The 26,065-nt window shown below is 44.4% G+C and overlaps 1 protein-coding gene across 4 annotated transcripts in view; it reads left to right on the forward strand.

Annotated features, from left to right (window-relative positions):
* The window catches only part of bsna (bassoon presynaptic cytomatrix protein a), a 148,577-nt gene that overhangs the window by 106,967 nt on the left and 15,545 nt on the right, over window positions 1–26,065 (forward strand). For 2 of the 4 annotated variants that reach the window (XM_076741304.1, XM_076741305.1), the window contains exons 4-11: window positions 3,063–3,506; window positions 9,090–14,480; window positions 15,322–15,363; window positions 16,052–16,216; window positions 16,564–16,820; window positions 17,454–18,387; window positions 21,170–23,678; window positions 24,574–25,074. In XM_076741304.1, the coding sequence (XP_076597419.1) occupies window positions 3,063–3,506; window positions 9,090–14,480; window positions 15,322–15,363; window positions 16,052–16,216; window positions 16,564–16,820; window positions 17,454–18,387; window positions 21,170–23,678; window positions 24,574–25,074 (10,243 nt within the window). The remainder of the gene's footprint in view (window positions 1–3,062; window positions 3,507–9,089; window positions 14,481–15,321; window positions 15,364–16,051; window positions 16,217–16,563; window positions 16,821–17,453; window positions 18,388–21,169; window positions 23,679–24,573; window positions 25,075–26,065) is intronic. The other 2 variants (XM_076741307.1, XM_076741306.1) reach the window with 2 other exon arrangements.

Here is a 26,065-nt window from a genome sequence, read left to right on the forward strand (position 1 = left end):
ACAGACAGACAGACAGACGGACAGACAGACAGACAGACAGGCAGGCAGGCAGGCAGGCAGTGTGAATGCAGAATTAGGACCGATGGAGCATTTCAGTGAACGTTATTGACAGGAGGAGAAAGGGCCAGATTGTTTGTGCTATGTAGGTTAAGTGGTGCAGCGATGAGGTTCTCTGCAGGCTGATAAACACACACACACACACACACACACACACGCACACAATGTGGTCTGTAGAACTGAATGCACTGAATGAGTCCACTTTAGAGTCTTAAAATGATTCAACAGTCTCAGAAGATACTGTATGTACTGCTTCAGGGGATGTACACGCACGCGCACACACACACACACACACACACACACACACACACACACACACACACACACAGAGAGGAAGTATTATATGATAGTTAAAGGAGTAGTTGTGACTTACTTCATGTCAGTGTGTGAAATAAGGGCTTTATTGTGCTGTGTAGGCTAAGTGGTTGAGTACTGCACAGGACTCACACACACACGCACTCACACACAATTTACTCATACATCTATAGTTGAAAGTGTCCTGCTTCTTTGGAGGTAGCCTTAAACACGCACACACTCATACATGCACAAAAGAAGGTCAGCGTCTTGCAGTACACTCTGTGCTCTGAAGGCTGTTTTGTAATCATTTCTAAGCATGCCAGACATTTAATGCTTCTCAAATGTCCCTCGTTTTTTTCAGTCACTCTCACCAGTCATTTGTTCTACTTTTGAAAAATACTTCTCCACATTTTTTACGAAATCATTTTGGTGGGAAGCCCCAATATCTCATCTGATCACAGTTAAAGTGATGATTAAAAAAAGATTGATTCTCACCACTTTGGTACTTTGTATCCTTCCTTACTAAAAATGTCTGTAATGGCGGCTTTAACTTTGAATGATGATATCAGAACAGACTGAACAACTAGAAAACGTCATTATGTGGCATATATCATAAGCTGCGTTGTTTAAACATACATGGTGAACATTACAGAGAACTGAGTGGTATTTATAAGAGACAGCTGTGTTGCAGTCTCATTGAATCATTACAGTACAGTGTCCACTCAACCCAACATGCAGCATTAGCAACATGATCTCGTCCCAGGTCGTCACATACAGACGCCCCTTTGTTACGCTCATCGATGGCTCGCCTGAGTCACTGTGGATGGAGTCTTTTGTATGACACCTAATCGAAGATAAAGTCTCCAAGACTCAGAGACAGAGAGAGATAAAGGGGGCTAGAAAAGGAAAAAAAATGAGAATGGGGAGAGTCAGAAAGAGGTTTGGTGAGTTTAGTGCAGAGAGAGAAAGAGAGAGGATTTCATGAGTGGGTGGAAAAGAAAAGAGATGGGAGACAAGTGTTGAGTAGGGAGGGCTGAATCTGTCTGTCTTATCAGGACAAACAGAAGGTGCATACTGGAGAGATAGATAAGGAATATTGAATATCACATAAATAAGAGATGAATTGATGTGTTTTACTTTTTAAATAAAATGTTAATTCATCGAAACACAGACCAGTAGCTCCTTTTGTCACTATGTTGCTGAGCTCACTCCTGAGCATTTTCTTAGTTGGTGACATTTCAGCAGAAAGTGCCAAACAAGTCTCAAAAATATTCATACTGAGCGTACCAGTCCAATGTTCACTGTCTACGTGTTTCATTTTTTTTCTACCGCAATAGGCAATCTTGCAAACAACAATCCACAGCAGTGTTCAGCTTTTGTATGGTTCAGTTTAGGCACTGACTAACGTTAGGGAAAGACTGTGGTCTGTTTTAACACAGAAAAAGTCAGCAGGGACTTGAGACATAAGAATTTTTTATCCATATTTAAACAAAATCACAGCCTTTCCCTCACCTTAACCAAAGTGCTTTAGTGGCCTAAACATAACCACTGACGAGAGTCTGGATTCTGGAATCACAGTCCTGCACTTTGTCTGTTCACCATCCATCCCGACCACCTCCCTGCTACTCCAATGCAACACATAAATGGAGTGTTTTATTCACTCAAAGAAACGTCTGTAAAACATAATCAGGCATCAGTTTTGTTTCACCACAATGTCCGTCTTTTGTTTTAAGACTGAGGTAACAGTGCTCATCATCAGCAAATGGAAAAAGTTAGGACAGAGGCAAAAGATAGATCATGTGCAGTATGTGCGTGTTTGTGTGTGCGTGTGCATCACAGTCTAATTTTTTGTCAGTCAGCCTCACAGTGTGGTGAGAAGTGAATGGAGCTGATGTGATGAAAACAGGGTGTAGCTGTCAGTGTGACTGCCTTTTAGAAAGTACGACAGCTTAGCGTAGCCTGCTGCCGCTCTGACAGCTCTGTCTGGAAATAAGATTTTCAGAGTGTGTGTGTGTGTGTGTGTGTGTGTGTGTGCGTGTGCGTGCGTGCGTGCGTGATGCCTCTGCAGTCAGCTGTTGCAGTAGAATCAACATATTTAATGTTAAGAATATTAATCAGTGCTTTAAACCATCCGTCTTATTTAACCTGAGAAGCTGAATGAGAACGCATCATTTTAGTGTGACCCCTGGAGTCACAGACCCATGCGCGCCCGCACACACACACACACACACACACACACACACACACACACACACACACACACACAGAAAAACACACACTGACCTGGTAGCTGCCAGCTGTTGTAGTCTTTACTGTTTGCTGTTGAGCAGTAATGACCTAACTGTGTGTTACTGATGGCCTGGTATTCATAGCAGCAACATTTCATTCAAAAAATCACATCATTATGTCTTTAGATTGTGTTTTACTGAAACATGCACACTCTGGTTTTGTGTTAGTGTCCAATCATGCCTTTCCTCCCAGGTTAGCGTTGACGGTTTGACGCTTTAAAACAGCCTCTCAAAAGCAGTAACAGTGAGCTACAAGGAAGATTTTAGAATTTGGGAAGCTATAATAAAATCAAGGAGTGTGTCTTCAAATATGTTTTACTGACCATATTATAGCAATAATATTATAACAAAAAAGATCTGTTCTACTACATTAAACAAGCTGGTTGTTATTAACTGTCTGTGGTCCTCTGTGTGTTTCAGAAAAAAGAGTGGCTATGTCTCAACTGCCAGACCCAGCGGCTGATGTCCGGGGGTGGTCTCGATGATACTCCGCTTCCTGTTCCCCATCCCTCTCCCAAGCACCAGCCAATGGGCTCGCCCCGTCACCAGGCGCCAACCAGTCAGCAAAGCCCTCTCCACAAACCCACCAGTCAGCAGGGTCCCAGGCCAGTCCAGTCCCAGACGGCGAAACCGCATGCAGGAACCGGACCATTCCCCCCCACTGCTGCCAAACAGCCGACCGACACAAAGACCACGACACCAGTACCAACCACAGAGACCCAGAAGGAGCCAAAACCCACAGAGGAGAAGCCCAAGACCGAGCTTGAGGCTGAGAACCAAACTGCCAAAGACATCAAATCCTCCCAGAAGAAGGGAGAGCAGATCACACCGATCAAGGATATGAAGAAGTCCAGGCACTATGATGTAAGTCAGATTTCTTTTCGTAACATTGCTGTAGTCCAGTGTTCTACTCTGCATGTTAAGCTATGGGAAAGGACAAAACAAGACACAAATTAATAATGCACCAAAAAATCCAAAAACAAAAAAAAAAAAAAAAAATGAGGCTGATTTCAGTGAATGTCCTGTGGAAACCATAGAGTAACATACAGGTCTATGTACCAAAAATGGCTTTTGCTGTGTGACCTTCTTAGAGTATGGATGCAGGGTAAGTTCTGTGAGTGTGCATGGCTATTTCAGCGTGGCCCTGCTTCACATTCATAGTTTTTCCATCAAGCTTAATGAATTTAATGGAAACACCTGCTCTTGTTCAGCACCTGATATGTGTAGCCTACAGGATTTTGCCCATGTTGGATTTCCAAACACCTCCCAGGCCCTGCAGAGGAGAGATTAGAAAGAGTAAAATGATAGCAGGGCTGTGACACAGATCATACTCATGTAAAAACTACACGACAGGGAGAAATCACAAAGTGAAGCTAGAAAAACTCTGACACAAACAGTCACTGGAGTGAGTGCAGCATGCGGTCCTTTGGGACTGCACCGCACATCTGTTCTGATGATTAAATGTGCACTTACCGAGCGAACGGCCCAAGATATTTTTACCTATCTCACCGTAAAACCTGAACAACAGTCTGAGCAGATGTTGTGCAGACGACCGGTCAAAGGCAAGATCTGATGTGACGTCAAAGAGTCCCACTTCCCCTTCCCAGCTCTTCCACAAGCTTCCCCAGCTCAACAGGCATCTCTCACAGATTAAGATTAAGATAAGAAAATTCTAGTACACTGGATTGTCAAATTTAAGTGCTTTGCAAATGAAATTGTTTTGTTATCATTCAATAAAAAGTTATATGATAATGCTTAGCTATTTGGACCCCGTCAAAGCCTCAAGGATCATAGTTGTTACATGAAAACATTTTATCTCTGATACGGTTAAAAATTGATTTTACCATCCAGTACGGCAGGAGAATATGAAAAGTAAGACTGTTTTAGCTTCTCGGAAAGAGTCACTGAAACAATCCCAGTGGACTGCCACCTTGTTTCACTTCATGGTTTTCACATTGATCACACATACTGAATGTTTATCTAAGAGTTACTTCTGCAAGTTGACTTACAACAACTTGTTCAGCTGCACCAATCTCATCCATGCTTGCTGCCATATTTCTTTTGCTATTTTTCATGAATGTAGCTAAGTAGCTGTATAGCTAGTATAATAATAATGATAGCAGTAATAAGCTTTATTCATACAGCACTTTTCAAAACAAAGTCACACAATGCTTTACAGTGTTCAACCAGGATCAAAACATTTCAGGAGGCAAATAATATCAGACAAATGAAGTAAGACAAAGATAAATTGGAATAAAATACACATCCATAACATAAGATAATAACAACATTAATAATAAGACAAATAAGATGCCGGCATTAATAAAAAGATGTTTGAAAAGATCAACTTGAGGAGTGATTTCAAAGATGTTACTGATTATGCAGCCTCAGATCTTCAGGCAGGGAGATCCAGAGCTGAGGGGCCTTGTCCTCCAAAGCCAGGTCACCTTTAGTCTTTGAGCTGGGATTTAGGAACAGCCAGCAGAGCCCTGCCTACTGCACTGTGGCTCAGAGGGGAGCAGTCATTCACCACATTAACTGAGAGTGCTTTAAAGGCAATCAGGAAAATCTTAAAATCAGTTCTAAAACTATTACTGGTAACCAGTGACAAGAAGCAAAAACAAGCTGATATAATCTTACTTTCTAGCATTTGTTAAAAGCCGAGCAGCTGTGTTTTGTACATGTGAAGGTGTAGGATAATTTTTTGGACGTTCTTAGATAGGGAGCCAACATGTTCTTGTAAAATAAGGATAGACTTTGGTGAAGCAAAAATCATTTCTGAATTGTTTTCATTTAGCTGGAGGAAGTTTCTGAACATTTAGCACTTTTTTTCTGACAGACGAGATAATAACTGATGAAAACTGCCGTCTCTGCTGGTTTTTAATGGGACATAAATTTGCATGTCAGCTGTGTAAGAGTGGTACTGAACTGCCCCAGTGACAGCATGTACACACAGAGCAACGTTTTCTCTTTATTTCTCTAGTGTTGTTATTTAACCAAGATGTGCTGCGAGTTGGTTTGTCTCGCCTGATTTTTGTAGCTGCTATGGGATCACATGAATTACTTTACATGTATTGCTGAAGGTATTTAGTCAGTCATCTGGAGACATATCTGGTTTTTTGGTTATTGCTATGTGTCGATGCAGTGATGAAGGCCTCGTGAAAGCTGTCAGCAGAGTTGACACAAGAAGAAACAAGCAGGAGGTAGAGGGTGGATCTTAATAGCTTTGTGGTCAGAAACACATAACAGTCACAGATCAACACTTCAACAGTGAGGTACACCCTCGACTGACTGAGCAAAAATGTAAATTTCACAATGTCAGCGAAATCCATAATGAAAGAGGAATTAGAAAGGCAGAAGAAGCCCACCTCCTTGACCTGAAAGCATAGTCTGCTGGAAATAGTTAAAACTGAGAGGGCTTGAGTCAACTTAACTAAGTCTTAGTAAGCATACAGAAATGATTTTGATAATACACAATTATGGCAGAAAAACAAGTTATTTTGCAGAAATCTGACATTAAACAACCCATTAAACAACTTCACAGCTCTGAAAACACACACTGAACACTTTAAAACTGGACTAAAAGCTTCAGTGTTACTGTCCACTTGTACATTTCAAAAATGGCAAACGTTGCTGACCCTCGTGGAGTCTGACCTAAGCTTTAGAGGAAGCGATGCATGTGATACATGACCCATGTGACCTGGCAAGTGTGTGTCATCTGACTCCAGTGGATGGTAATTTTTTTACATCGGAGCGGATCCTGCCATCGACCAGCTGCCTGTTGCCGCATTAGATTCCCTCCAACGTCTCCTTCAAGGTTTTCAATGTTGTGTTTAGACTCCAGATGTAAGTAAATGAATGAAAGCAGCATCTTGAGGCCATTCATGCATTAATTTGGCCACTATCTGCTTCTCACAGCACAGTTAGTAAATGCAACACCCCACCAAACTTCCATAAAAGACTCTCCTGGCAAAGAGATCTTTTTTTTTTTTTAAGTGTATACTTTGGACATAAATCTCCCATTATTTTCTTATGAATATTTAAATACTTTCCTGCATGTTTCTTAGCTGCTGCCTGCATATTATTAAAAGTAAACTAGTTTTGTAACTGGTCAGTGATCCATAAAATAGTTTAAAGTCGCCTCTGCTGAAGTTAAAACAACACACAATGTGCTCTTGTCCATTTGTCTTTGTTTATTTGTTTTATTTTGTGATACCTTTACATTTGCTTTTCTCTGTTTTTCAAAAGAACAAATTCAGCGACAAGTGAGATGCCTCAAGGTAAACAGTGGCACTGGCAGCTTTCATTTATTTACAATGGAGGGTAATGGTTATGAGTTTAATAACATAGCAAAATTCAGGAAAGCACTTCCAGATGTATTTGCTCTGTCTGTGTTTTGCCACACTCTGTTTAAATTATCTTTTCTCTGAGAGAAGAAAATTTCCCATTGTTTTGATTTTCTCCGGAGCAATTTGTTGCATCTTTAATCACTCAGTTGGGCCATTATGCCTCTGAGTCTTCAAGTCCTACCTGCCTTTATGTTTTTTGTTGGCCCTCTTGCACACAGTTGATGATCACTGCCTGGTCCAATTTTTCCTTTATCTTACTAGAAAGTCAAAATGATAATTACTTTGGATGTGAAATGCCAGGTATTCCCATATTTCCATCACAAAATTGTGCTCTGACAAGACACTTTTCTATGAGGCCTGGTTATTTAAAATTGATTGTAAGTTGAACCAATTACTGTCTCCTTTAGTGTTGGGCATCCATGGCTGTTGCATGCCATTGATTGCCTCCTCAGAATGCTGAGGCTGCAAGTGACAGCAAGGCACTCATGGACTACATTGGGGAGGGAGAGAGAGGGAGTGAAACAATGCCTTTTCTTACTCAGCGGCAGCCATCGCTCCTGCTGAAATATTCATGAGGACTGGCTGCTTTGGGCCTTTTCAAAGGCAGAGCAGACCTTCCTCATTTGGGGAGCTGCTAGGAATTTTGAAATGCAGAGTGAAGTCTCCTCTGAAGTATTGTAAGCACCCAAAGAGGTTTTCTAGAAAAGATTTCCATAATTTTTAGCTATTTTGTATTCTTTCCTTCATCCCCTTTTCATTTTCCAGGTCAGTCCCTTTGAGATTATGATTTGGCATGTTGTTAACAGACATCTGAGACAGAGCCATTGATGAATGAGTTTTGTGAAGATTTTATTTCACAGTGAGGTTAATTCTGCTTTGAAAATTAACATTTTCTCACTCCTAAAAATGCAGTTTGACAAACCTCTTTCTATCAATGGCTCAAAAAATCATTCACAAACCAACTACAACTACAAGTCACTTTATGATTACTGTATAATTATTTCTCTTAATGCTGTCAGTTATATCATTTGAGATGTAGAATTAACGCATAATATGTTTTTGATCTAGTTCTGTTCTTAAATACTGTATCTATATTACGTATTTGAATCGTTACCACACTGTAATTTAATTTTAAAAGTATTTATTTAGGATTTGTTCAAAGGGCAGACATAGCTGTTAGTGGATATGATATGTAATATCGCTCAGTTTTGGAAATAGGAAGGGTGAATCTCTGCATTTTGTATATTAACTACATGTAAGTGTGCAGTGTTTCCTGTATAGTTCCACATCCATCATGTAATTGAATAACGAGAGGATTCTCTTACATGTTCAGTGTGAATTTTACTTTACTCACTTTTTATTTGTTCTTTGTGCAGTGAAGCAACTTTTTTATGAGATAAATTGTAAGCATTCAATTTTGGCCCACATACCTAATGTAATGTGAAGATAATTTAATCACAATGTGAGAGAAAGTGGAAGTGTTTTTTATAGATGGCCAAACTTTCAAACCTAATGAAGAAATATATATATATCCCCTTTTTAACATTAATTGTATTCCATTAAAAAACTATTAAAATCAAAAGTATGTTAACCCCTTTTGAAATGGTATTTGAATGAGCTTCGACAAAATACAGCATAGTCTGTATTTATCAAGATATTTTTGGATGTTGTTCAAGAAAGCTTTCAGAGTTTCTTTATCTTTTCTTGAAATGGTAAGATCCAAAGCCCAATGATGTGCCTGGAACTGCTCTCTTCTTATTCAAATCTTTAATTAAACACCTTGCAACTATTTTTTTATCGGACATTTTTTTCAATACATTAAGCTCGTGTATTGCACGGACAGTGATGAGACAGTCAGTCAGTTAAATCTTTGACTGTTTTTCATACTTTTTTTTTAACCTACATTTGTTCATAGATGAATATAAAAATTTGACAGAAATAATTATTTTTAGAGTAAAAAATACTAGATTTAATGTGGGCTTAAATTGTATGCATAGTGCTGTGCTGTGCATCAACGCATTTTAACACAATTATAACTTACAGTAAAAGCTAGCTTCACTAAATTTAACACATTTTTAATTTTTCTTCTTCTCTATAGGACACAAAAAACAACAGCACCCATGATTTGTCACGCAGCCCTCAAAGCCTAAGTGACACCGGCTACTCCTCTGATGGCATCTCCAGCTCCCATAGTGAAATCACAGGTCTAATCCAGGAAGAGGAAATGAAGCTGAGTGAGAGGGGTATCAGTGGACGGGGTTCCCCACCAAGCCCTTCTGAAATTACCAAGTTAGAAAGCTCCATGAGGCCTTTGCTGGAGAAGAGTCTTTCTGAAGAGAAGGCGGACAGAAGGGGGAGGAAGCACAGAGACAGAGACTTGGATGACAGAGGAAAGCAACGCCCACGCTCCCTGTCAATCCCACCAGATGCATATGACTCTGATGAGGAACTAGAAGATATACTGGAGGAAGAAGAGGATGGAGGAGACTGGGAGGGTAAACGGAAGGAAGGGAAGGAGGAGAAGAAGGAAAAGAAAAAGAAGGAAAAAGATGCCGAGCCCACAGAGATGACAGATGAGGAGTTTATGAGGAGGCAAATAATGGAGATGAGTGCTGATGAAGAAAATGAGGAGGAGGAGGAGGAGGAGGAGGAGGAAGAGATGGAGGAAGACGAAGATGAGGAAGATGAAGGATATGGCTACCAAAAACCCAAGAAAAGCCACCATAAGCACATCATATCTGACTCAGGGAAAGAGAAGAGACGTCTTCAGCACCACTCTAGCAGTTTTGAGGAGGAAACTAAGAGCTCTACCGATGTTTATAAAGGCTCAGTGGAGGAGGGTGAAGAAGATGTGATGGCGTCACAAGGAGGCCTGAGGCGCTTCAAAACCATTGAGCTCAATAACACCAATAGTTACAGCCGAGACATGGAGCTGTCCTCTGAAAATGACTTGAGTCTTGATCGGGAACCAGAGCTAGAGATGGAGAGCCTGACAGGATCTCCTGAGGAGCGTTCTCGCGGTGACTACTCTTCCACTCTGCCAGCCACTTCATCCTCATATGGCTCAGGCCAGTCTCCTACATCCATCTCATCAATGGAGGAGGACAGTGACAGTAGCCCCAGCAGGAGGCAAAGGCTGGAAGAGGCTAAGCAGCAGAGGAAAGCCCGCCACCGCTCCCACGGCCCTCTCCTTCCCACCATTGAAGACTCTTCGGAAGAGGACGAGCTGAGGGAGGAAGAGGAACTTCTGAGAGAGCAGGAGAAGATGAGGGAGGTGGAACAACAGAGAATAAGGAGCACAGCACGAAAGACGAAGAGGGATAAGGAGGAGCTCAGGGCTCAGAGACGCAGAGAGAGGTCCAAGACACCACCTAGTAATCTGTCACCTATTGAAGATGCTTCTCCAACAGAAGAGCTGAGACAAGCTGCAGAAATGGAAGAGCTCCATCGCTCTTCTGCCTCTGAATATTCCCCTCAGAGTCTGGACTCAGAGGCTGAGGGATACGAGTCCAAACTTTACAAGTCAGGCAGTGAGTACAACCTACCTACCTTTATGTCTCTCTACTCACCAGTAGAGAAATCATCAAGTACAACAACCACCACAGCACCATCTTCAACTTCCAAACCACTAAAGAGCGCTGAGGAAGTTTATGAGGAAATGATGAGGAAGGCAGAGATGCTTCAAAAACAACAGAAGCAACAGCAACAACAGCAGCAACATGGAAGACATGGGCAGTACTATGAGGAGGATGTTAATGGACAAGGTTATGATGATGATTATGAATATGAACAAGATCAAACAGGGTATGACAATGAGGCAGTAGAGACAGAAACAGATATTTATGAGGAGATACGTCAAACATCTCAGAACATCACCAAGATGCAGCAGGCCACCGATGAACAAGTAGAGATTGAGATTGAGAGCTCCTACCCAGACAAACAGCTCCTAGACACAGGCTCAGCTTTTGCTAAACTACTGGAGCAAAGCAACGCTCTCTTAACTCCAGGGACCAGTCCCACCCAGATCTCAGCTCCAGTCTCCTTTGCTGAGACTGGAGGGCGGATTCCTGATGTCCGAGTAACACAGCACTTCTCTGCAAAGGATGGACACAAAGACAGGATCAAAAGCCAAGCAGGAAAGAATGGAATAACTCCGACAGTGTCTGCCACAACTATTGCAGCTTATGGTGTTTATGCCAGAGACGCAGTGACTATTTCTCAGACTAGTTCAAGCCACACTATTACGTCTACTCAGTCTGGTATGTATGGCCGACACACGGGAAGTCCTGCCACATCCTCAGCCACAGTCTCAAGTGTATGCAGCAAGATTGCAGAGATTACACAGGCCTACAGTCAAAGAGAAGTTATCACCAGAAGGGTAGGAGACACCAGGGGTGTCCAAGTGCGAGACAGTTCAACATCTTCTACTGAGAGAATTATTGAGCCACGTTCTCCCAAGTATACTACATATTACAGGAGTACTAGTCCTCCTCTTTCTCCATCACCACCACCACAGAGTCCCACCCGTTCACCTTCCAGAAGGGGTACAGCTGAGTTCTCAACACAGACTTTCAGTTCAGCATTACGGATGGAGTCAGCTGGCTCTGGGCCTTCATCTCCAGTCATGGCTCAGGGAACCCAAACATCACATCGATCGGTTTCCCCACGGCTGTATCGACAGCAGTCTTCCCAGGATGCCCCATACTCGCCACCACCAAGCCCAGCTAGGCCAATGACAGTCAACACTGCTACTTCTCCCCTGTCCTCACCTACCCGATTTAGCCGGCAATCAACATTTGATACTTACTCCCCATGTGGCAGCCCTCCAGACACACCACCTTACCAACAGTCTCCTACACACAGCTTTTACAGAACACAAAGAGTAGAGAAGGTAAATGTGGGGACAAGTATGGTCACCACAGCCAGCACTTACACCAGAGGGTCAATGTCAATGGATAACATCTCCCTCTGTCGTATATCTACAGTTCCAGGCACGTCAAGGGTAGAACAGGGCCATATGATCCATGGTGGAAGTGTTGTGGACCTCAGAACAGTCAGCAAACCAGCTCCTATTATCATGACTGACCAGGGAATGGATCTCACCTCCTTGGCCACGGAAAGCAGGAAATACCATGGTGGTTCAGAAGGTAGCAGACATTCAACAATTGTACAGCCACTAATTATGAACCTTAACACCCAGGAGACCACCACACCAACCACTGTGAGTGTCACTGTGGCTGCTTCCATGTTCATGACCCAGCCCAAACAGCCAACAGTCTATGGTGATCCCCATCAAAACCGAGTGGATCTGGGTCAGGGCATGGGTTCGGCTGTGTGTCTTTCCCAGAACAAACCACCTATTTCACCTCCAACTGACCCATCAATACCAAAAATTGATGCCAAACTAGAAGACCTCAGTGTCCAACAGAGAGAGCTACAAAAACAGCAAGAGAAGCTGCAGAAGCAACAAGAGCTCCTTGAACAGCAGTTACAACACCACCATCAAATGCAGCACCAGCAGCAACAGGCGTCTGCTTTGGCCAGGTACAACCTTACTGGCCAGATCTCACCGTTACTGAAAAAAGACTTGCTAGTCAGCCAGACTAGCACTGCCTCAGCTGTGGTCAGTGCGGTATCACCAGTTGTTAACCCTGAGATGTATAGCACTGGTCCCATTGAGCTGAAAGGGAAGCCCAGTCCTCCTGGTTTGATGTCAGGAGGTAAACCACCACATAGCATGGTAGTACAGATGGATGGAGGGCCAGAACAGGCCAGGGCAGTGACTCAGCTGGTGAAAGTAGAAGAGGGGCAGGATGCTATGGATCTGACAGGTGGCCAAATTAAACCTGACAGCCAACCAGCTTGCTGTGATGTTGTTTATCGCCTTCCATTTGGCGGAAGTTGTGTTGGTGGTTCTGAGAAAGAGGGCATAAGGCCTCCATCTGCTCCACCCCTCACTTACGAGTCTGACCAAGAAAGACCTAGAAGTTACCATGAGTATCCAATGGATGCACGTAAGGCGTACACATTACCTTTCCCTGGTAGGCTCCAGCCTTCAATGTCTGATACAAACCTAGCTGAAGCTGGGCTACAGTCCTACCATTCTAAAATAGAACCACACATCCAAGCATCAGGAGAACTTGCCATAGATCTAACTGCTATGAAACAGGGCTATGGAGGATATATAGGAATGCAGTATGGATCCTACACAGATTTAAGGCATGGAGGAGACATCACAGCCCAAACACTGCCTATAAGGAGATTTAATTCCTTATCTAACATCAGTTCAGACTATGGTTACTCTGCACGTGACATTGCTAACTTCCAAGAAGCTAACTTGGCTCAGTACAGTGCTACAACTGCTAGGGAGATCAGCCGAATGTGTGCAGCACTCAATTCCATTGATCGATATGGGAGCAACCCAGATTTGATGCAGTTTGGTAGTTTGGGCAGAGGAACTGGGCCTGCAGCCTCCAGACTTGCAGCAGGTCTCGGCATGAGACAAAACCTCCTCTTTGGACTAGATGGGAAGACAATCTCTCACAGTCAAGCGCTAACCAACCTTATCAATGCCAGGCAGGCCAGTCTGAGAGCCATGTACCCTGCTGCTATTAGGTCCTCTGATGGGATGATCTACTCTACCATTCAGACCCCAATTGCTTCTACACTTCCCATCACAACCCAGCCTGCCTCTGTTCTTCGCCCACTACTGAGGGGGGTGTACAGGCCATATCCCTCTGCCAACATGACACCTGTCCCCCTATCCAGTCTTAGCAGACTACCAATGAGCCCCAGAATGCCCCTATCTGGACAAACTCCAGTCCGTTACCCAGCACCAGGTCTTCTCCAAACAACATCAACCACTGCCACTACTGCTGGTGCTGCAACAACGTCAGCAACAGTAGGTGCCTCGGTGTCTGTTTCTATGACAACTACTAGCTCTGTTGTCCAGGATGAACCTGTTTACCTTGGTAAAGGTGCCACAATGACCTCATCAGCAGAGGCCACCTCAGTACAAGGAACAGTTGTCATACCAGTGGAGCCACAGCAGCAGCCAATAAACCTGTCCCAGGCACACCTGAACAGTCAACAACAACAGCAACAGGTGACAACTGCTCAGCAGCCACAACAACCTCCTCCAGCAGCCCATGCCTACCCACCTTCAGCTTCTTCACATACTCACGGATTCACCCAACCTCCAGGGGGCCCCTCTGCCCCCACCAGTGGCTTATCCATTCCAGGCGGTCTTCCTCCCTTCCCTCCACCAGGTGCCATACACAAGGAGGGTGAAACCGAGGCAGAGAGGTTGCATCGGCAGCAGGAGCAACTCCTGCAGATGGAGAGGGAGCGCGTGGAGTTGGAGAAACTCCGGCAGCTGCGCCTGCAGGAGGAGCTGGAACGGGAAAGGATGGAGCTGAAGCTGCACAGGGAGAAGGAGCAGATACTGGTGCAGAGAGAGTTACAGGAGCTGCAGAACATCAAGGAACAGGTAGAGGGAGAAACAGGAGGTGGAATGGAGAGTTTGATAGTTGGCATCTTGATGTTTTGTGGTTGTTGAATTTACTTTGGATATTGTTTTGTTTTTTTGTGCGTGTGTTTGTGGTGTTGTTACTTGTAGTGTATCTGAATTATTATCCTTTTATATTATTTGAACTTCTTTTATTATTTCAATGTCACATCATTGATGTGCAACCAGTAAATGGACCTGCTCTGCAAGATGAAGTACATCATTCCCAGAAATCATCCAAAAATTCTAACAAATTCTATATACAGTATACAGTATATGCATGCCTTTCAATGCATGTCTCGTATCAACTCTTTAAAAAAAAACACATGTAACAAACTGTGAGAGTTTTACTGAAGATTGTTGGCCAGAGAGACTTTCAAACATTCATTCAGAAGATGCTCATAAAATTCTGCCATTGATAAGTGTTACGTCATGTAAAGATTGATGGCTTTTTTTGTTCAAAGAAATGTTTGCATCCAGCCTGCCTTACAAAAGTACAGTTCTAAAGTCTGCATGTTGTTCACTTTACTGGACATTTCCTGTATATGAAGTGGGCATGAACATGCTTGTAGTGTGTACATGGGATAGAAACTGATGATGCTGGGATTGTGTTGTAAAGTGGTTTCATATTCCATTTGTTGGTCTGATTTCTATGTAAAAAAAAAAAAAAAAGGATCCCATTATGTCCATTATGTTACAATCATTTGACACTCAATAGCAACACATTTGAATATATTGGTTTTCTCAGCTCCTTATAGCGTTGTGATGATGTTTGAGCAGTTAACACAATGGCTAATATGACAATTTTCTTCTTTTTTGATAGAACAAGCAGTTGAAAATCTTTCAAGTTAACTCTGTTAAACAGGTGTGGAAGCCTTCCTTAATGAGAATGAACTAGAGATGGAATGTTTAGTCTGCATCTCATAACCTACCGTATAAGCAAAACACTAACTTCTTATTTTGCACTGGCCTGCCATTTATGCAACAAAGAAAATGCATTAAATATTTTCTTATGAGCATTTTATGACTGGCAACAGCAATTACCAAGACATGCTGCACTTCATTTATGTTGCGCTTCCATTGTTGGTTTTTAGCAATGTGTAGAAGTTTGACTCACTTGGAATCATTTTCAAAACTAATCCATCAGCACAAGAATAACTCCATGTCACGTTCAGTTTCAGGAGTCTTGTGATTTGGTTTGCATTTTTGAAATCTGATCATCTTTTATACAACCAGATGTGCCAAAATTCAACAAGCTTGTCCTCTTGTCTTTACTCTCTCTCTTTCTCGCTCTCTCTCTCTCTCTCTCTTCCCCCCTCTCTCTCTCGCTCTCTCCCTCTCCCTCTCTCTCTGTCCCTCTCTCTCTCTCTCTTCATCATGTCTTTTTTCCATCTTTTATTTGTCTTGTTTGATCATTTCTACTCATCTCAACCCGTCCTCTCACCTCTCTGTTGTGCCATGCTTCTCCACATTTGTCTGTCTTGTCCTCTCTCTGTTTTTGCCGACATGCTTCTGTCTGTGTTCTGTTCCTCTATCCACCAACATTTTTTAAGGTTCTACAGCAACAGCAACATGAACGCGAGAAACAACTTGTTCTCCAGAGGGAGCAGCTGGCTCAGCAGAAGTCCCAGCTAGACCAGATCCAGTCTTTACAGCAGCAGCTCCAGCAGCAGCTAGTTGAGCAGAGGAGACAGAAAACAGTAGCTCAGAACATACAGGTGAGGGGAGTAAGGAACACGGGCAGATTGCTTACAAGTGACACTGAACAAAGAAAATTTCACATCTGTAAAAATTAATTGTGCATGATATATGAAGTGTGCATGGGGTTTATGATTGGTTTTCTAAAAATCATCAATTTACCTGTTAACTGAGTTGAGTCCTCAAGCTACAATAATAATCATAATGTTTGCATATACGTCTGTACTCAGCCAGTTCTTTAGTGGATCTCTGTGATTGTGATATGAGGTGTAATAGCAAAGCCTTTTCAGTCTCAGCTGAATCAAAGGTGCATGAGGGGGTAAGGCTATCAACTGACAACCTTAAAACAATAACCTCTTTCCTTCAGATGGATGTGAACGGACAGCCCTTGCACCCCTACGTTGACTCTCAGATGGGCTCCCGTTCCCTCCCCAACTCTTCATCAGAGATGTGTCTGAGGACCCAGGAGGAGCACATGGAGACCAGGACCAACATGAGGAAACACAGTTCAATGACCAGGCTGAGCAGAGACAGCTTGGACAGTGATGGTGTGGTGTTTTACAGCTCCCCCCGCAGGATCGTGGACAGCTGCGTGCAGACAGACGATGAAGACGGGGAGGAGAGGTAGAGATGTGTGCGTGTGTGTGTGAGTCTGTGTGTGTGTGTGTGTGCGCGTGCGTGCAAGTGCGTGTGTTAGTGGGTGGAGTGGGTGAGTGGATAGATACATAGGTGTGTGTGTCTTGTGTGTGGAGATAGTGTAGATGCAGATGAATGTGTGTGTGTGTTTTTATTAGACAAGGATTCCTTTGATAGCCCTCCGATTTACCTCACATCTTTCTGCAATTAAAAACAAGACACAAGCAGAGACGTAGATGCAGGCTTTATGAATAATTTATAAACATTTCACAGAGAATAAAGATGTTACATTTCTGAGAGTGAAATCATTGTGTAACAAAAAGGTGACACTATATTCAGTATTCATAAATGTTCAACCTCAGACTTGTCAGATGGTATTAGCACTGTATTACAGAGCCTGCAAATTCTATTTTAATGTTAACTTAAAAAACTTAACTTAAAAAAAAACTCAATAATCTAAAAAATAGAGTCGCAATTAACAGTTTTAATTAATGTTGTTCTAATTGGTACTGGCAGTTACCAAAAAAACATTTCATTGGTACATACAAAAAAATCAAAATGTTTACACATCATAATAGATAGCATTGTGGTTTCTTTCCCTCTTCTTCTTCTCGTCACCAGGTACATGATGCGTCATCGCACCAGAAGACGTGGTCGCAGTGTTGACTGCTCCGTCCAGACGGATGATGACGAGGACAAGGCTGAGATAGAGCAGCCAGTCCGCCGAAGACGTTCCCGTTTCTCCCGGCACTCTGAGTCCAGTGCCACTGGCAGCAGCACTGCTGCCACAACCACCGCAGCCACAGACACCAAAACCGACACTTCCAAGATGGTATCCTCCAGTATCGCCATCCAGACCATCAGGGAAATGTCTTGCCAGACAGAGGTGGAGCATCTAGGAAGAGTCTCTCCAGCAATCCATGTGACAGTACCAGACCCAAATAAAGTAGAGATTGTGCACTACATCTCCGGACCTGAGCGGACCAAAAAAGGACAGTCTCTCGCATGCCAGACTGACCCGGAAGCCCAGTCACAGGGTGTTGTAGCTCCCCAGCTCAGTGTACCAACCACGGTCAGTCCATATTCTTCCTCTACCAGCACCGGAACGCAACAATCCGGCTCTGTTGACCTTCTGACCCAGCAGCGCCAGCAGCATATTGCAGCAAATGCAGCCAAGTTTGAGCGACGACGCCCCGACCCGCTCGACATCAACTACCAGCCTCACAACCACCTGCACAACGAGTCCATCTCCAGCATCATCCGGCAGCAGCAGACAGCCCCCAAATCCCCACAAGTCCTCTACTCTCCTGTCTCCCCAGTGTCCCCTCACCGTCTGCTGGAGACTTCTCTTTCCAGTGAGAGGCTAAACAAGGCCCATGTCACACCTCAGCAGAAGTCCTATACAGCTGAGTCCCCCCAGCGACACCCCTCTGTGCCCAGGCCCATCAAGAGCACCCAAAGGTCCATGTCAGACCCCAAGCCCCTCAGCCCCACCACGGACGAGCACACCAAGGCCAGACTGTCCCTCTATCAACAACAAGCACTCCAGAGCCAGGTAAAGTGACTCAAACCATGCTGACACACGCCTTAACACACGCTGGAAGATAAATGTGGAAATATAAAGAATTAAGCAGTTCAATTCTACACAATCACCACTGATATTGAGCACATTTTGGCAGTATGTCCATACTGTATGCTGACTAATGCCACATCCCCAGAGAGGTAACTCACTGACAGGGCTTCCTGTAGTGACCCATGTGACAAAATATGATCAACATCAACAACGTACATTTGATAAACCAACATAGAAAGATCATCCACAGAATAAGAAAGTTTCTTATATAACATTTTAAAACCTAGGACAGAGCCCCGGCACAAGTGCTCACCGTCAGTGTCTGTGCACTAGTGAATAGTTTGATTCACTTCACTGTTGTTCAGTAGAGTCAAAACCTGCCAGAGGCATTAAAACTGGATGGGCTAACTTTGATTGAAACACCTCGCCCCTGTTTTTCTTTTGAGTGCTATGAAAATTTCATGTGAATGCTATAATGACTAATTCCCTTTGTTGTGGATTTTTCAGGTGTTACTATTGTTTTGTTTTCTGTGTCCTTTGGGGAAAACAAAAGTTATTTTCTGTCATGAAAGTGAAATAAGTGTTTCATGAGGTATTGTGGGCCTTTATTATAGAAACCTCCACTGAAGGAGTAAATCAATTTGATTACTAAACAAGGTAGCTTACTTTATTAAATATCTCTGTTTAACTGTGATTTGGGCATGTATAAATTCTTAGCATGTAGTGTGGCACAAAGGACCAAACCATCATAATCCCGTGCATTATTCAGTAGTTGAATGTCATCATACATACAAAGTGGGGGCAATAACTATTCAAAATTAAGCATGTCTGGTTTGCCCTTATTACATGGCAGGTGGCAAGCTGCTCTCATAATGAACATATTTTGGGTTGAAAGGCCAATTAATGAAGATCAGATCAATAGCTAGAGAAATAATAGTAACAAGGTTTATAGTAAGTAGGTTTATAGAGCACTTTTTAAAACCGAAGTTGAAAAGTGCTTCACTAAAGGCAAAAATCAGCAAATTATGAATAAAATAAAATATAAAATGTAGTAAATAGAAAATAAAAACATTCCAGTAATATAAGAGTAATAAACTAAAATTCAAGAGACATTCAAGTTAAACCAAGTTTTAAGAAATTCAAGTACAATGTCTGATAAAAATGTGTGTTTTAAGATTTCAAAGAAGATACTCAGCCAGCATGACTTCGTCAGGCAGGTGGTTCCAGAGCAGGTGGGCCCTGACTGCAACCGACGTTAGCGCTGCAAAAGGCTCATTCACAATTAATCTGATTTTTCAAAGACTCTGTGTTTGCTAACTGCTGAGTGAAAGCATATGTAAGCCTCCAGTGCTGATGTAACATGCATTCGATTTGAGTCACCTGATTTAAGCATCCTCCAATTATTCAGGAGTAATCCCCTTGTTTGCAACACTCGGCAAGATAAATGAAACAAAGCAGGCGTGCCTGTGAAATGATTAAAGGGATTTTTTAATTTATTTCTTTAGAACGGTCCATCTTCCCCATCAATATTGAGTCACAGTAGTTATTATGTGGTTTGTTATGTAAAGATTTTTCACACTGTGCAGTATTTTCTCTTCATGGTTTGAGGCGTTGAGAGTATGTTTTCATTGCCCACATGCTCAGATTATATGATTAATAACTCCCTACAGGGATGTTTTTTCGACACGATACACGGTGTGATCTATTTACAAATTTAAAGATGCAATTAACATGTTTGGTAGGGGGAGGAAAGACATAGTTTTTACACATATTTAAAACAAAGATGAGCCATGTCATTCATGATATTGATCAGCCACTAGAAAACACTGACTCATCTGAGCAACATACAATTGCTTGCAGAATAGTCAGCCCACTCATATTCAGTCTTTTATTAGTTCCATGTTGTGCCGTTAAAATAGACAGCTAAAATCACAATCAGACCAAGACACACCGAGACACTGCAGTGAACATAGTCTGAAAAAATGATTGGTCTGATCATTCCCTTGCATCTGTCTGTTTCTAAGACAATATTTCTTTGATGATTGATTGATTAACAGAGTGCTGCACCACCTTTGCCACTAACTGGAATGTTTTTATATGTCCTCTAACACAAGCTCCACTCTTGTTCCCTGTTGTCCTTGTCTTTGTGTCTACATGTGTCTCCTTTGTCTCCCTTGTATATCCCTGTCGTTGTGTCCTCCCTTGTTTCTTCTGTTCTTTGACCTTTCTCTCTTCTTTTTTGAGTTTTCCTCCCTCCTCTTCCTCCTGCTCTATTTATCTGTTGTGCACTCCGTATGTCCTCCCACCTCCTTCAACTTTCTCCTCCCACTTCCCCTCTCCATGAATCGCCCTCTACTACCACTCCTTTCTTTTGTCCCCTTTCTCCTTTTCTTGTTTTATTTTCCCTCTTTCCTCACCCCCTGCTCATTCCTCTCTACACTGTTTTCCCTGTCTTCCTTCTCTGTCTTCACCATTCTTCTTTACTTTTTCTCTTTTCATCCTTCACTCTATTGAATCCTTTCTCCTTTCATATTCATCTGCCTCCTCTGTCTCGTTCCCTCTCCCTGTCTATCTCACGTTCACATTTGGTTAACCATCTCCCATCCCTCTCCATTTAACTTGCTCATTGTCATATCCCATTGATCACTCTCCTCACTCCAACGTTCTTCTAATTTACCTCTCCAATCCCTGTCTTTCCATGCGTCTTTGTCTCCCCATATTGTTCTGCTCTTCCATCCCTCCCTTCCTCTTTCTCTCTCTCCAGCTGGCAGCCCTACAGCAGAGCTCACTGCTTCGTAAGGTCAAGCGAACCCTGCCCAGCCCTCCTCCCGACGAGACTACTGCTTCAGCTCACCTGCCCATGATGACACCCGCCCTCCAACAGGTCTACCTGCCTTCCGTGCCCAGCCTCAAGCCCAGCTCCAGGTCTGGTCTGGCTGCCAAAGCCAGCCTCCTCAAAGACCTCACCCACGAGTTGAAGGCCGTGGAACAAGAGTCGACCAAGCTGAGAAAGCAGCAAGCTGAACTGGAGGAGGAAGAGAAAGAGATTGATGCTAAACTGAGATACTTAGAGCTGGGAATCCATCAAAGGAAAGAGACACTGGTCAAGGAGAGGGAGAGGAGGGATATTGCCTACCTGAGGTGTATGGGGGACACTAGGGACTATATGTCTGATAGTGAGTTGAATAACCTACGTTTAGCAGCTGCAGCTGCATCACATGAGACCAATGGGCTACTGTCAACAAGGCCAAGCACGGCCCCTCTCAGCCAGTTCACCAGCGATCTCAATACAGCAGCCCAGTACCCACCCACCTCGTCCTTCCTCTCTTGTCAGTACCCCCAGAGCCAACCAGCGGCACCAACTCAGCAATCAAGTCTGCCATACCAGTCTTCGACATTCAACCAGCCTCCCTATCCAACAGTGTCTCAGTCCCAGGCACTGCCGCAGCCCACGCCCCTCCAGAGCCATGTCCCCCCTCCTGGACCTTCTTACCAGTCCCAAACCTCCTATCCTTCCCACTCCTACCCCCAAACTCAGCCCCCATACCCCCAGACAGACATGGGGTTACCAGCTGCACCTCAGCCTCAGCCTCAGCCAGGGCATACAGGTTTTGGGCCTGCACCTCCCGGTCAGCCCCCATACCCCACCCACAGCTCACCCTATCCCAGCGCTGTGTCCTCCTACCCCAGCCAGACCACCCCATACCCTGGTCAGCCCCAAGCTGATATCCTGACAGTCCACCCAGGAAGACCAAGGCAGACTTCTCTAGCCGATCTGGAGCACAAGATGCCCACCAACTATGAGACGATTAGCAACCCCACAGTGGTGGTCACAACCACAGCCCAGGATGCTACCTATTCAAGTGCAGCCCCCTCTTATGGCCAGTACACTGGGTCGACAACCATGGCCAGCTCCTATGGGCCCTATGGCTCAGCACCAGTGTCCAGCAGCTATGGTGGGTACTCTGCCATGCCACCGAGCACTTATGGCCAGTATACTTCAACCTCAGCTAGTTCATATGGCCAGTACACTACAACCACAGCTAATACTTATGGCTACACCACCACCACAGCCAGCTCTTATGGACAGTACACTTCTACAGTTTCCAATGCCTATGGGCACTCTGTAGACAGTCCCTCCACCTACAGCACTGCAGATGGGATGTACGGGGCTCCTGGTTTAGAGCAAAACATCCCTAGAAACTACATGATGATTGACGATGTAAGCGAGCTGACGGCAAAAGACGGGCTGGGCACGACGACAGGGGACATGATGCATCATGGCGGCAGTGGGCGTTATCCGGGCGACATCCACGGCCACAGCACCATTGGCAGCACGACGCGTGGGGGAACTGGCAGCTCCTCGTACGGCAGGGCACCTGAAGAGGAAGCAGCGATGCAGGAAGAGCTGTACGACCACCACGGCAGGGGTAAGAGCAGCTACAGGCACGGACCTCTAGGGGGCAGCAGCAGCAGCGTGAGCGCTAGCATGGGTGGGGGATCCCCCTATTACTATGACTACGACTACAAACATGGCAGCATCCGCTCCGGGGTACAGAAACCTTCATCATCCTCCAGAAGCCTTCTGGCTCCTGCTGTCATGTCCTCCAAACGCAGCAAGCACAGGAAACTGGGGAGTATGGAGCAAAAAATCTCCAAGTTTTCCCCCATTGAGGAGGCTCGGGATGTGGAGGCAGACCTGGCCTCCTATTCCTCAGCGACAGGTGGGGCATACCCCTCCTCTCACATTCGAGGGCGCCAGCTGATCGAGGATTACGGCTTTAAGAGGAGTGCTTACGATGCCAGCGCTGGCACTACCACTCACAGTAGTCGATACTACGGTTCAGCAGTGGAGGAGGATGATCGGATTTATTACACCTCCACCGGCCGCTCCCGTTCCACTGGCTACGGCATGGACAAGATCTCAGCCAGGGACTACCCTGGGTATCGCAGCCGATCCTATGAGAGGGATGACCGCTCCTACCGATCTGGCTACACCCGGGGGCGTCACCCAACACGGCAGTACTCTGAAGAGGAGAGCCCGCTCAGTCCCCTGGGGAGGTTCATGGGTTCTGGACGATCATCAAGCTTAGGTCCCGACCCATACGACAGTCGCAGCAATAGATATCATTACTATTATGGCCAGTATGGTTCCAGCCACTCGCTGCCAGATGTACAAGACCACATACGGGACCTTCCCCGGACACATGTCTACAAATCGGATGATACATACATTATAGACGATTATCATTGCGCTGTGTCAGACAGCGAAGGTAATTGTGGGAGCTGAATGCCCACACAGTCTCACTACCTAATACTGCCCCCACCGTTTATCTAAACGTCCCCCACCCACCCAGAGGCTAGGCTTAGCAAAGAAAAAGAGAAAGACAGAGATAGCCGTTGCATGCTGATGTTTTCTTCTTCCTGAGAGTCACTTGGAGCTCTCTTATCAGTGGACTGCTGTCTGTCTGTCTGCCTGCCTGTCCGTCCTTCCGCCTGTTCGTCCAGTCGTCTGTCTGTCCAATACTCGCATGGTTCTTCGACGTGGTCGTTTTCTTCGTTCGCTACACTCTGATTCACTTGAAAGGTCTTCTTTGCACGACACAGAAACATTGTTTTTCTTTACAAGGATTTATCTTTAATTATGTATTTGGCATTGACGATTTGTTTACGTGTTTTGATTTATGAATTCTTTGTCTACACTGCAAAACAGTCCCTCACAGTCTCTTCTTTATTTAAACCGTATCATTCAAAAAAGGGCCAGTATTGCTGTCTCTATGAAACAAAGGAGATCCAAATGCTTTTTGCAAGGCAGTTGTTTCAATTATATTTGTTTAGTATAAATTTTCTTCCACGTCATTGGCTTTAAATTTGAAGGTGAAACGTTTGAGCACAAAAACAGCTGCCAAAGCAGACAGTTTGCAGTGTCTGCAGTGTTTTATCCTGTTTATATTGTCTTGTAATGTGTGAATGCGATGTGAAGTGTATTCTGCATGGATGTAAAACTTTTATTTTTATTTTCTGCTTTTTTTCTGTGTCTTCTCCCTTCTATTCTTTTCTTTTGCATGCGGTTGGTCTTCTTCTTCCTGCCTCCTTCCTTCACAGCCTGCATGCCGCTGTCTCCAAACGACATGGAGATTGACTGTGATCTGCTCTCGGTTTCCAAAGCCTACCATCTGGGCCAAGAAGAAACTGACTGGTTTGAGAAGCCACGCTCCAGTTCTCGACACTACGGCAGCAGCCACTCATCTGGGAGGAGTCGGCACAATGTCAAACACACCTACCATGATTACGATGAGCCCCCTGAGGAGGACCTGTGGCCCCAGGATGAGTACGGCCATGGAGGGCGACACTCTTCATCCCGTGACCACCGGCACCATGGCAGCTCTGGCCGACATTCATCTTCGTCGCGTCATTCAGATGAGCCAAGGTCCTCAAGGTCATCTAAGGGGCACCCCAAAGACCCATCAATGCGCCATGACCCTTCAGGACGATCCTCATCTTCAGGAAGGCGCGGCGACTCAAGATCTGGAGGGTACCACTCTTCAGACTACTCCCGGGATCCGTCTGGGCACCACCACGGCCAGCGTTCCTCTAGACAGGGGGATCCACACCGCTCCTCACGCAGCAAGACCCAGCAGGCAGTGGACATGCAGGGCCAACCACCAGGTAGATACAGGGCACCTTTACACCTGACACAGAAGAGCTTTATATGTCAACTCAGTTAAGTTTCCAAGTCAGTTATATTTTGTTAACCTCAGGAGGAGTAAAAAAAGAATAGGAGGAATTCCTCTTTCAGGACAGGCAAACATGCACTAGTAAAACTGCAGTGTGGCCAATCGGAGTGTCGTAATTATAGGCTGTACACATATATAAAGAATATGGATCTGGGAGGACATCAAAACAGAGCTGAGCCACAGTACTTCCTCTACACCATGGAAACCTGGAAAGAGGACAGAGTACACAAGAGGCAAAGCTCAAGTACACTGTCCACAGATGGAGAATGGAAACTAACTCACAGAAGGAGAGAGAGACAATGGCAACATGCACACAAAGGAGAGAGAAAGAGAGAGAGAGAGAGAGAGCAAAGCTTGCTTGTGGGACAACAAACAGAGGGTTAGAGAGATGCAGTGGTTTTCAGAAAGTTTACAGTTTTCTTGTTGGCAGGACAAACACAGACTATAAACACTAGTCTCAATAAAATAATTTAGACTGAGACTGACCTGCTGAAAGGATAATGGAAGGGCTACAAGGCCTGAACAAATCAAAGAATAAGCAAGTTAAGTTAAGGCAAAAAGATGAGTTTTAAGTTTGGATTTAAAGGTCTCAGCAGAGTCAGAGTGATGTCAACAGAGAGGTTATTCCAAAGCAAGGGGGCACGATTGGAAAAGGCCTTTAGCCAGCTCACTTCTTTTTACCTCTGGGGACAGACAGGGGCTCTGTATACTGACGGCAGAGAGCACTGGAGGAATACAAGGTATAAGGAGGTCAGTCAGGTATGAAGGGGAAGACTATTTACAATTCTTTCTTCAGAAGCACCCTAGAGTCTGATCATCATGATGATGATCATCATCATCATCAGCGAACTAATGCCTGGACAAATCTAGCCCGATGTTGAGACGATTTTGTTGTTTGGCCAACTAATCACCAGCGTCATGGC

This window comes from Chaetodon auriga, chromosome 10, assembly GCF_051107435.1.
Source record: "Chaetodon auriga isolate fChaAug3 chromosome 10, fChaAug3.hap1, whole genome shotgun sequence".
Taxonomy (NCBI): Eukaryota; Metazoa; Chordata; class Actinopteri; order Chaetodontiformes; family Chaetodontidae; genus Chaetodon; species Chaetodon auriga.